We start from the raw sequence: 11,340 nt of genomic DNA on the forward strand, positions 1-11,340 counted from the left end.
TTCATTCATTTCTAATAAAGTTAAGTTTATTTAAATGTCCATGAGTAATGAAAGAAAATTTTTTCTCCTTTACATTTGTTTTTGTTTGTTTGTTTTTGTTTGTTTGTTTGTTTTGTCTTACTTCCATTAGAAAATAAAGCTATGGTGTAGATGACTCTGCCACTTACTGGCTTTGAGCATTGGCCTGATGAGCTTGTTCAGTGAAATCCTGGGTTTCCTTAAGAAGCACATTCAAAGGAAAACAAAACAGCGAGAATTGTTATTACAAGACCATGATGTATTATAGTTGAAATGAGAACCCATTTCTTTTACCTCCAAAAAGACAGATTTGACAGCTAGAATGGAATTTATTAATCTCAGAGGTCTATGGATAATCTGTGGTCTCCCTGAAATGTAGCAAAATTGTGCTTATAGACATTTGTGGTTTTTTTCCCCAAAGGAACCATTTATTTAATGAGTACAAATATCATAAGTACAACTTTAGGAATATAGTGATTCTCCCCATCATACATACCCTCCCACAACCACTCTAACCCCACCTCCTCCTCCCTCTCCCATTCCCAGTCCCATTCTCCATTAAGGCAGGAAAAAAAAAAAAAAAAAAAAAAGAACTATGCTTTGACAATCAAGATAAGGGCTGTTCAAGTGATTGCTTCTCAAAGTGTCAGTTTCACTTCTACAGATTTCCTTTTAGGCGCTCTGTTAGTTATCACAGACCAGGGAGAACATATGGTATTTGTCCCTTTGGGACTGGCTTATTTCACTAAGTATGATGTTTTCTAGATTTATCCATTTTGTTGCAAATGACTGGATTTCTTTTTCTTTTTTTTTTTTACCGCTGTGTAGTATTCCTTAGAGTACATACCCATAATTTTTTTATCCAGTCTTCAATTGTTGGGCATTTAGATTGAATCCATGTCTTAGCTATTATGAATTCAGCTGCAGTGAACATGGGGGCGCAGATAACACTTTGATTTGCTGATTTCATTTCCCTAGGGTAAATTCCCAGGAGTGGGATGGCTGGGTCATACGGTAGGTCTATATTCAGATTTCAGAGGTCTCTCCAAACTGACTTTCATAATGGTTTTACCAGTTTACATTCCCACCAACAGTGGATTAGGGTACCTTTTTCCCCACATCCTTGCCAGTATTTGTTGTTTGCTGATTTCTGTATGAAAGCCATTTTAACTGGGGTGAGATGAAATCTCATTGTAGCTTTGATTTGCATTTCCCTGATGGCTAGTGACCCTGAGCATTTTTTCATGTGTCTACTGGCCATTTGGATTTCCTCTTTAGAAAAATGTCTGTTTAAGTCCTTGGCCCATTTCTTAACTGGGTTGTTTGTTTTGTTGTTGTGGAGTTTCTTAATCTCTTCATATATTCTGGTTGCTAATCCTTTACCAGTTGCATTGTTTGCAAATAAATTCTCCCATTCTATCAGTTGCCTCTTTGCTGAGTGTTTCTTTTGCAGTGCAGAAGCTTCTCAATTTGATGTAATCCTATTGTTAATTTAGGCTTTGATTGCCTGTGCCTCTCAGGTCGTTTCCAAGAACTCTTTGCTTATGCCAGTGTCTTGCAGGGTTTCCCAATATTTTCTAGTAATTTGATGGTATCTGATCGTACATTTAAGTCTTCAGTCTATTTTGAATGGATTTTCATGTAAGCTTTAAGGCAGGGGTCCTGCTTCATGTGAAAATCCAGTTTTCCCAGCACCATTTGTTGAAGAGACTGTCCTTGCTCTTGGGATTGGTTTTAGCTCCTTGGTCAAATATAAGTTGGTTGTAGGTGCTTGGATTGATTTCTGGTGTTTCTATTCTGTTCCATTGGCCTATCCATCTGTTTTTGTACTAGTACCATACTGTTTTGATTATAACTGCCTTGTAGGATGTCTTGGAATCTGGTATTGTGATGCCTCTGGCTTTGTTTTTGTTGTATAAGATTGCTTTAGCTATTCAAGGTCTTCTGTGTTTCCATATGAATTTCAGCATCATTTTTTTCTAGATCTGAGAAGAACCTCTTTGGTATTTTGATTGTTATCATATTGAATCTGTAGAGTACTTTTGGAAGAATGGACATTTTGATGATATTGCTTCTTCCAATCCATGAACATGGAAGATTTTTCCTTTTTTTTTTTTTTTTTTTGTATCTTCTTCTATTTCTTTCTTTAATTTTTTGCAATTCTCATCGTAGAGATCTTTGACATCCTTGGTTAAATTTATTCCAAGGTATTTGATTTTTTTTTTTTTTTGTAGCTATTGTGAATGGGATTGATCTTAGAAGTTCTTTTTCAGCCATGGCATTGTCTGTGTATACAAAGGCTGTTGATTTTTGTGTATTGATCTTATATCCTGCTACTTTACCAAACTCTTCTATGAATTCCAGTAGTCCCTTGATGGAGTCTGTTTAAAGCCCCTATATATAGAATTAGTCATCTTCAAACAGAGATAGTTTGACTCCCAGATTCCCCATTTGAATCCCTTTGATTTTTTTTCTATGTCTAATGGCTCTGGCTGAAACTTCCAGGACTATATTGAATAGTAGAGGTGAGAGTGGGCATCATTGTCTGGTTCCAGATCTTAGAGGGAATGCTTCCAACTTTTCCCCATTCACTATGTCACTGGCCATAGGTTTGTCATAAATTGACAAACCTATTGTGATTGTGTTGAGGAATGTTCCTTCTATACCCAGTTTGCTTAGGGTTTTCATCATGAAAGGATGTTGTATTTTATCAAATACTTTCTATGCATTTATTGAAATAATCAAATGGTTTTTGTTTTTCAGTTTGTTAATACGATTTATCACAATGATTTATTTGCAGATGTTGTACCATCTTTGCATACCAGGGATAAATCCCACTTGATCCAGATGAATGATCCTTCTGATATGTCATTGGATTTGATTGGCTAGAATTTTGTTTTTGGATTTTTGCATCTGTGTTCATGAGGGAAATTGGTCTGTAGTTCTCTCTAATTGGAGATCCTGTGAAACTAATCTGATACGTTTCTCTGATGCACATTTTAGAATCTTTTCTTTATGTTTTACTTTGGAGAGTTTGACTACAATGTGTCATGCTGAAGATCTTTTCTGGTCACGTCTATTAGTTTTATGTGCTTCCTGTGCTTGGATGCCCCTTTCTTTCTCCAAATTAGGAAATTTTCTGTTATTATTTCACTAAAATGACTTTCCAAACCTTTCTCTCTTTCCACACCTTCAGGAACTTCTAGAACCTATATGTTGGGTTGTTTGATAGTATCCTATAGATTCCCAACAGTGTTTTTTAGTTTTCTTTTTCTTTTTTTCTTTTTTCTTTTTTTTTTTAATTTTTTTACAGGCAGAGTGGACAGTGAGAGAGAGAGACAGAGAGAAAGGTCTTCCTTTGCCGTTGGTTCACCCTCCAATGGCCGCCGCGGCTGGCGTGCTGCGGCCGGCGCACCGCGCCGATCTGATGGCAGGAGCCAGGTGCTATCCTGGTCTCCCATGGGGTGCAGGACCCAAGTACTTGGGCCATCCTCCACTGCACTTCCCTGGCCACAGCAGAGAGCTGGCCTGGAAGAGGAGCAACCGGGACAGAATCCGGTGCCCCGACCGGGACCAGAACCCGGTGTGCCGGTGCCGCTAGGCGGAGGATTAGTGTTTTTTAGTTTTCTAATTTCTTCTTCTTGTATTTGGTCTGACTATATTTCCTGTGCTTTGTCTTCTAAGTCGGATATTCTTTCTTCTGCTTCACTGACGGTGTTATTAAGGTTCTCCACTGTGTTTTTTATTTATTCTATTGAATTCTTCATTACCAAGATTTGATTTTGATTTCTCTTTAAGACTGATCTTTAAGCTTTCTCTTTAAGATCTCAATTTCATGAGAGAGATCTTCTTTCATGTCATGTATGGATTTCATTAGTTTGTGCATTTGCTTTTGATTACTTCTAAATAATCCTATGGTTGACTTTTTGAATTCCATGTCTGGCATTTCTTCATTCTCATCATCTTCACACTCCAGTATTGAGATGTTGTGTTCTTTTGGGGGTGTCATGTTGTCTTCTTTGTTGTTGTTTCTTGGATTGGTGCATTTGTTTTTCAGCATTTGTGGGGATCCTTGTTGGTTTATTCTTTGATTTTTCACTGTGTCAGCTTCTTTTTTGGATTATGTCTGATTGGATTAGTGGAGTTTCTGCTTTCAGGGAATACCTAAAGGTGTGTAATGGGAGTAGCCAGGGCACTCTGTTCAATGCTCCAGTTTGAAGGGTGTTTCTGATGTGACACACCCAGGTTTAGCGTGGTAATACTTTTTGTTTTAATCAGAGGGGAGGTTTCTTCTTGTCTGTTTGCATAGACTCAGCTGAGCTCCTCTCCTCAAAGGAGACCAGTGCCTAAGTGCTAGCCCCAGTGAGTATATTATTCATCTGCTCTGCCACAAGGACCACACAAAGGATCTGTGCAGTCCTCAATATAAGCTCACATTTCCCAGCAATGTCTCTCGCCAGGTAACCAGGGAGCGCTGATTGTGTGGTAGTGCCTCCCACAGTGACTGCCCAATGTCCCAGCCACACCCTGAGTCCTCCCATGCAACCTCAATGTTTTCAGAGTCCTGGCACTCAAGTCTCCCACAGTCACAAGCACCCAGCCCCCTGTCTGTTCTCCCCACTAGACTCAGGAGTCTCTACTTGGCTGGTGTTGGGCATGGACACAAGCTGGCACATCTGTTACATATGTCCAAAATGGCGTCTGCTCTCTGTCAGCTTGTTACAGGATGCCTTTGCAGCATGATTGAGCAGAGAGAAAGTGTGCCCTCACTTTGTTTTTTCTCCTCTAGTTTGGTGGGTACACTATCCCCCATGGGGCTTCAAGCTGGGTTCCCTCTAGGCTCTTCCTGCAGCTTTTTCTCCAGTGGCTTGGACTACTTCAATCTGGTCTCACCTTGCTCTCCAAAGCTGATGTAGAGGCTCTCAGCTGGTGGGGTCCTAAGTTGTGTGTGTCTTTGCCCTCCACACAGGTCCACTGTGTTCCTCCAATCTGCATAGAGTTTCCTCTGCAGTTTCTCCCTAACTCTCCCTAAGACTGCACTCTTTCCACTTTTTTAAACTCTCTTAGACTCAAGCAGCAAGCTCCTTCCCTACTCCGCCATCTTAATCCACTCCTGTGTGGTTTTTAAAAGAGACAGGTCATTGAGATAATCAAAGGAATGAGGGAAACATTAAATAAAGCAATAAAATTCCACTATAGAAAGAAGACTGAGTGTTTAAATCAATAAAATCATGAAGGGAGTAGTGATTAAGTTAGAAGTTAAGTCTCTTATTGGAATGGTAAACTTAAAAAGAAGCTAAAAACATATTTCTTGGAAGAACATATAATGAACCTATAGGAATTATTATCCTACCCTTCCAAGAAATATGTGTGCTAAAAATATAAGTAGGTTCATAAAAGGTTTATCCCAGACTCTGCTGGGAGTTAGAGAAGACAGGATATAGGTAAAGCCAGCCACTCTACTTTCCCTGCAGCTGAAACAATCTGAGCTGAGAGTCATCACCAGGACCCTTTTGTGACTGGCAATACATGTATTTTTGTTTCCTGTTCTCTTGTGGTAGTGCTGGGAAATGTAGGCTGTTAAATATGTAGTTTTTTGAGTGCACTTGCTTTTTCATTCAGTGTTTCTGTGCCCAAAAAGAAATTCCACATCATTTAAAAAGAAAATTTCATTTTTGTTGTACATTTATGTTATTTAAGAGAGGAATGTTTATGCCATTATTATCAACAGGATTTTAGTCAAAGCAAATATTAAACCAAAACCCATCCCCAGGTAATTAGAAGACAATATTTTGAATGTTCTCATTACAAAGAAATGATAAATGTATGAGATGATGGTTATTACATGGTATTTGGTTATTATACAGTATGTACATATATGTATTGAAATATCACACCGCACCCCATAAACATGTATCATTATTATGTGTCAATTGTTTTTAAAAACCCATAATTACCTTTTGTACAAATCTTTTGTTGATTTCATTATAACCCATAATTAATATAAATAGGAGGGCCTTTGTATTGTGTCATTCATCCCATAGAGTAGCAGGTGTCCCTTGGTATGTTATGATGAGGAGGTTGATGAGGGTGATAATGATTGCTGATGAGAGCTAACATTTATTGAGCCCTGATATCTGATAAGAGTTTGGCGTATCTTTATTCAGTTCATGCTCTCAGGAACCCCAGGAGGCAGGCACAGTTATTATTCCCGTTTTATAAATAAGGAAACTGAAACAGAGATAAAGTTCCTGATTCCAAGTTATGTCTTTAGAAGCACTAAGGTCTGTGTCACACCTGTTCACCTGGCCCAGGAGCCTGCACTCAAAATCACTCCAGTACCTCTTCTGAGTTTTATTCATAGGCAAGAGTCATTGAATAAAGTGATCACTTATAAATATTTATTTATTTGAAAGGTAGAGGTTCACACAGAGAGACAGAGAGAGAGAAATATTCTATGTTGGTTCACTCCCCAAAAGGCCACAACAGCTAGTGCTGGGCCAGGTCAAAGCCAGGGGCCCAGAACTCCATCTGGATGGCAGAGACCCAAATAGTTGAGCAATCATCTGCTGTTTTTTCTTAGGCGAATTAGCAGGAAGCTGGGTCAGAAACAGAAAGTCAGACTCAAACCAGCATTCCATTAATGGATGCTGGCATTCCAAACAGCAGCTTAACCCACTGTGCCACAATATCAGCCCCAAAATGATCATTCAAAGACTGCACAAGAAATCTGAGAAGGAATTATTGGCATTTTTCTTTTTTTATTTTATTTATTTGAAAGACAGTTACGAGAGAGGTAGAGACAGAGAGAGGTCTTCATCCACTGGATTACTCCCCAGATGACTGCAACGGCAGGAGCTGCACCGATCCAAAGCCAGGAGCCTCCTCCGGGTCCCCCACATTGGTGCAGGGACCCAAGGATTTGGGCCATCCTCTACTGCTTTCCCAGGCCACAGCAGAGAGCCAGATTGGAAGAGGAGCAGCAGGGACTAGAACCGGTGCTCATATGGGATGCCAGCGCTTCAGGCCAGGGCCCTAGCCCACTGCGCCAAAGCGCCAGCCCTGGCATTTTTCTTTTTAAATCTTTTTATATGGAACAATAGGAAGCCAAATAAGATGACTAAGTAGAATAAATGATTATCAAAAACCATGATACTAAAAGTTCACCTCAAATTACATTGGCAAAATGGAGTTCTCAGAATTTTGTGATTGACTTCTTTTGTTCCCTAAATAAAGTGTTTCAAAGTTAAACAAGGGTGAACTCCTTCATCCTATGGCTGTTCCTGTTGAGGGAGGAGTATGCTGACCTTACCCTCTGCACAGTTTCCCAGAATGGACAGTGTGTGTGCAGGAGAGGCCCCCCTACACCAACCTGTGTGTGGTGGGCTATGCTGAAGGGTTCCCGTAAGGTGCATTTCTTAGCATATAGTGCCTTTGCCTGACTTTGTTTCTTCTGGCCTAAGTGCCTCACCCTAAAGCACTGTCATCGCTGATGGGAAACATCTGTTACTCTTGCAGGTTGTTCATGGTCACCACAGCATCCTATCAGAGGTCCTCACTAACAGTTCTTTTGTACTCATGTAGGCAACCTTGTCCTCCAACACTTGATTGTCCACAATAAGAGTAATTCCAAATCAGTTTTTCTCCAGTGGTCAGCAGAAAGGACTGCACCAAAATCACCTGGGGAACTTTTTTTAAAAACAGATTCCCAAGGGCCCCCCAGATTTGTCAGCTCGTTCTCTGGGGTTGTTTGCCCCTTGCTTTACATTGTTAACAAGCACCTGAGGTGCTGCTTCCCATGTATGGGAAGGTGTGCAAACTTCAGTTCAAAAGATTATATTATATTAAGTAAACTTTATTCATAGCAGTTCTGAGAGAGACACAGACAGGACTGAATCCCTACTCTTAAGATCCTGACAGTCCCATAAGGAAGATAACACTTGCATAAGAATAACAAAATGCAAAGTAAAAAAACATGTGCTGAAAGAAAGGAAAGGAGAGGGGAGGGGAGGGGAGGGGAGGGGAGGGGAGGGGAGGGGAGGGGAGGGGAGGGGAAAAGAAAGAGAAAGAGAGAGAGAGAAAGAAAGAGAAAAAAAGAAAGAAAGAAAGAAGAACAGCTACTTTCAGAGAGTAGAAATGAGAAAATCTTCTAGAGTTTTTTTTTTGTTTGTTTGGTTTAGTGCAGAATAAGAACACTTGGATTATTCTTCATTTGTTAGCACACATAAAGCTTGCAATTTGTTTCTCTGTCACCAACTCACTGAGGCAATTTCTGGAATTTTCCTAATTTGCAAAATGAAGGCAAAAGTTTTAATATTATTAAAGGCTATTGGCATCTACAATGGGGAAAAGGTTTTGCATTCCATAAATTAAAAGCATGCTGGAGTTTCTGTTGTCATTTTTTAATTAGATTGCCAGCATTTGTATTGTGTGGAACCAGGTACTCAGAGAGCTGAATAATACCCATTTGTTCAGCTTCCTCGACCATGTGGCCCTCCCCAGAGCTTTTGTCGCAAGTGTTTGTGACGCATTCAGCTTTTTTTATAAAAGGAAAAAGAAGCACTGTACCCTTCAAAGTAGTTAGTTTGCCACTTACCTATGAGTAATACTTCTAAAAATAAGTAAAAAGAAATAGGCCAACAAGTTTGAACCAGGGAAGAAGAGGAGAAATAACATGTATTCAATATTATATGCCGGGCACTATGCCAAGCTGATTTCAGAGAGGTTAAGTAAATACACCAGTCCACACAGTACTGAAGCCAAGAAAATAGAGACTGTAGATAATCGGTGACCCGGTGGCTTCTATCAGGAAGTGTTGTGTTAGCCGCCGACAGTCGAGTACTGCTGGAGAGGCACTGGGAGGATACAGAGATAAATACAATACCGTGCCAGACTCAGGGGAGTGCACGGCCTGTTGGGAAATGAGACATTTATGCAGATAACCAGTACAAGTGAGTGACAGATCCTAATATTTGTGCTTGCTGTGCGATGCATTTTCAGTATATTACCCCATTTAATTTTCATAGCCAACCTGCAAAGTTATTAGAATTTCCGTTACATAAATGAGGAAGTTGTTACCCATTGAGTAAGCAGCAGGGCTCAGATTTACATCCAGGTATACGAAGGTACTTCAAAAGATTCGTGGAGAATGGAGTTTGGGGTTAAGAGACAAGTTTATTTTGGTGCAAAAACATTTTGGAATCTGTGCATAGTTTTTTTAATAATGTATGTTTCCCACAAATTTTTGAAGTGCCCTCATACATTATTAGCTATAGTCACTATGATGTACATTAGATCTCTTGAATTTATTCTTCCTCTCTAACTTTTTGACCTTTTGACCACTATCTCCCAAACCCAGCCACACCCCAAACCACTGATATCCACCATTGTACTGTCTACTTCCATGAACTTAACTTTCAAATTACATACACAAGTAAGATCATGTGGTGTTTGTCTTTCTGTGTCTGGCTTCTTAACATAATATCCTCTGGACTCATCCAGTGTACATTACGTTTTAACAAAACTGTGTGATCATCCCAGATACTTCTCATAGATTCAAGTATTTTTGCACAAAATTGTACAGTAAGATTTAAAATTTAGGAGAAAAATGGCTGATGCTGTGGCATAGAAAGTTAAGCCACCACTGCAGTGCCAGCATCCCAAATGGGCACTGGTTCAAGTCCTAGCTGCTCCACTTCCGATCCAGCTCCCTGCTAATGCACCTGAGAAAGCAGTGAAAGATGGCACACACATGCAAAAACCCCAAAAATCTCCTGAATCCTGGCTTCTGGCTTCGACCTGGCATAGCCCCAGCCATTGCAGCCTTTTAGGGAGTGAACCAGCAGATGGAAGATCTCTCTATATATATACCGATAGATAGAGCGATATAAATCCCTCCCTCCTTTGTGTCTCTGCCTTTCAAATAAATGTCTTTTTAAAAAAAAAATGTGGGAACAAAAAATGTATCCAAAAACTTTTTTCCCCTTCAGACAGAGAAATCTGCCTTCCATTGGTTCACTCCCCAAATGCGTGCAATAGCAGGACTCCATCTGGCCAAAGCCCAGAGTAAAGAACTCCATCTTAGTTTCCCATGTGCGTAACAGAAACCCAAGTACTTGGGCCATCATCTGCTCCTTACTGTGCACATTAGCAGGAAGCTGGATCGGAAGCACTGAGTAGCCAGGACTCTAACCAGGCACTTTGGTATAGCAAGTGGTTGTACTAAGAAGCAGCTTAACCAGGACCTGTGTTGTGGCATAGCAGGTAAAGCCCAACCTGAGACGCCAGCATTCCATGTGGGTACTGGTTCATGTCTCAACTACTCCACTTCCAATCCAGCTTCCTGCTAATGGCATGAGAAGAGCAGCAGAGGATGATCCAAGTACTTGGGCCCCTGCCACACACGTGGGAGACCTGGAATAACTGGTAGCTCCTGGCTTCAGCTGGGCCCAGCCCTAGCCGTTGTGGCCATCTGGGGAGTGAACCAGCAGATAAAACATCTCTCCCTTTGTCTCTCTGTAACTGTGACTTTCAAATAAAGAAATAAATCTTTAAAAAAAAGCAGCAGCAGCAGCTTAACCTGTTATGCCACATTGGTTTCTCCTGAATTTCTTCTTAAACCAGTTGTTAGTGTTATGATATGCAGAATTAATGGAAATTTTTTTCTTACTACTTAGGAAGTACCAGAAAGGAACCAGAGTCCGGCTGCGGCTATTAGATCTTGAACTTACATCCAGGTTCCTGGGAGCAACAACAGATACCACCATACTGGAGGCAGATGCAGTTCTCTTAGGACTCCAGGACAGTAAAGACTCAAGATCAAAAGAAGAACATCGTGAAAAATAAGTGAACTTTGCTTAGTGCATTCATTCCGTGTTTGTTGACCCCAAACATTTGTCAAGAATACAGTTAGCAAACTGTGAATAACTGATTAAACAGATATAATAAATGGAAACTATAATTGTAACTCTTAATTGTTAGAATTTTCTTTAGCTATATATTCCCCTCCCATGTTTTGTTCATTTTTTCCCTTTGATCATAAACTGTACTGAGAAATTCTGTCATTCAGTAAATACATTTTGAGTGTTCTCTTTGTACATGATGCTAGTCTAAACAGCAGTAATCAAATTAGACAAAATGGCTTGTCTTGTGGCACTTACATTTGATCAGGAAAGATATACATCATGTTAGATAATGATAATGCTAAAGAGAAAAATAAAGCAAAGGGTAGTGTGACAAGGATCTGAGTGACAGGTTGGAATTTAGCGTGGTATCAGTGGAGCTCTCAGAAGAGGCCACTTTTGAATAATATCTGAACAGAAT

General features: G+C 40.1%; 1 protein-coding gene across 2 annotated transcripts in view; it reads left to right on the forward strand.

The window, feature by feature from the left end:
* The window catches only part of TPD52 (tumor protein D52), a 266,195-nt gene extending 255,211 nt beyond the window's left edge, over positions 1-10,984 (forward strand). For both annotated transcript variants that reach the window (XM_062188322.1, XM_062188321.1), the window contains one exon: positions 10,695-10,984. In XM_062188322.1, coding sequence (XP_062044306.1) covers positions 10,695-10,863 — 169 coding nt within the window. In that variant the 3' untranslated portion in view covers positions 10,864-10,984. The remainder of the gene's footprint in view (positions 1-10,694) is intronic.
* The last annotated feature ends 356 nt before the right edge of the window (positions 10,985-11,340 follow it).

The sequence above is a fragment of the Lepus europaeus genome, chromosome 4, assembly GCF_033115175.1.
Source record: "Lepus europaeus isolate LE1 chromosome 4, mLepTim1.pri, whole genome shotgun sequence".
Taxonomy (NCBI): Eukaryota; Metazoa; Chordata; class Mammalia; order Lagomorpha; family Leporidae; genus Lepus; species Lepus europaeus.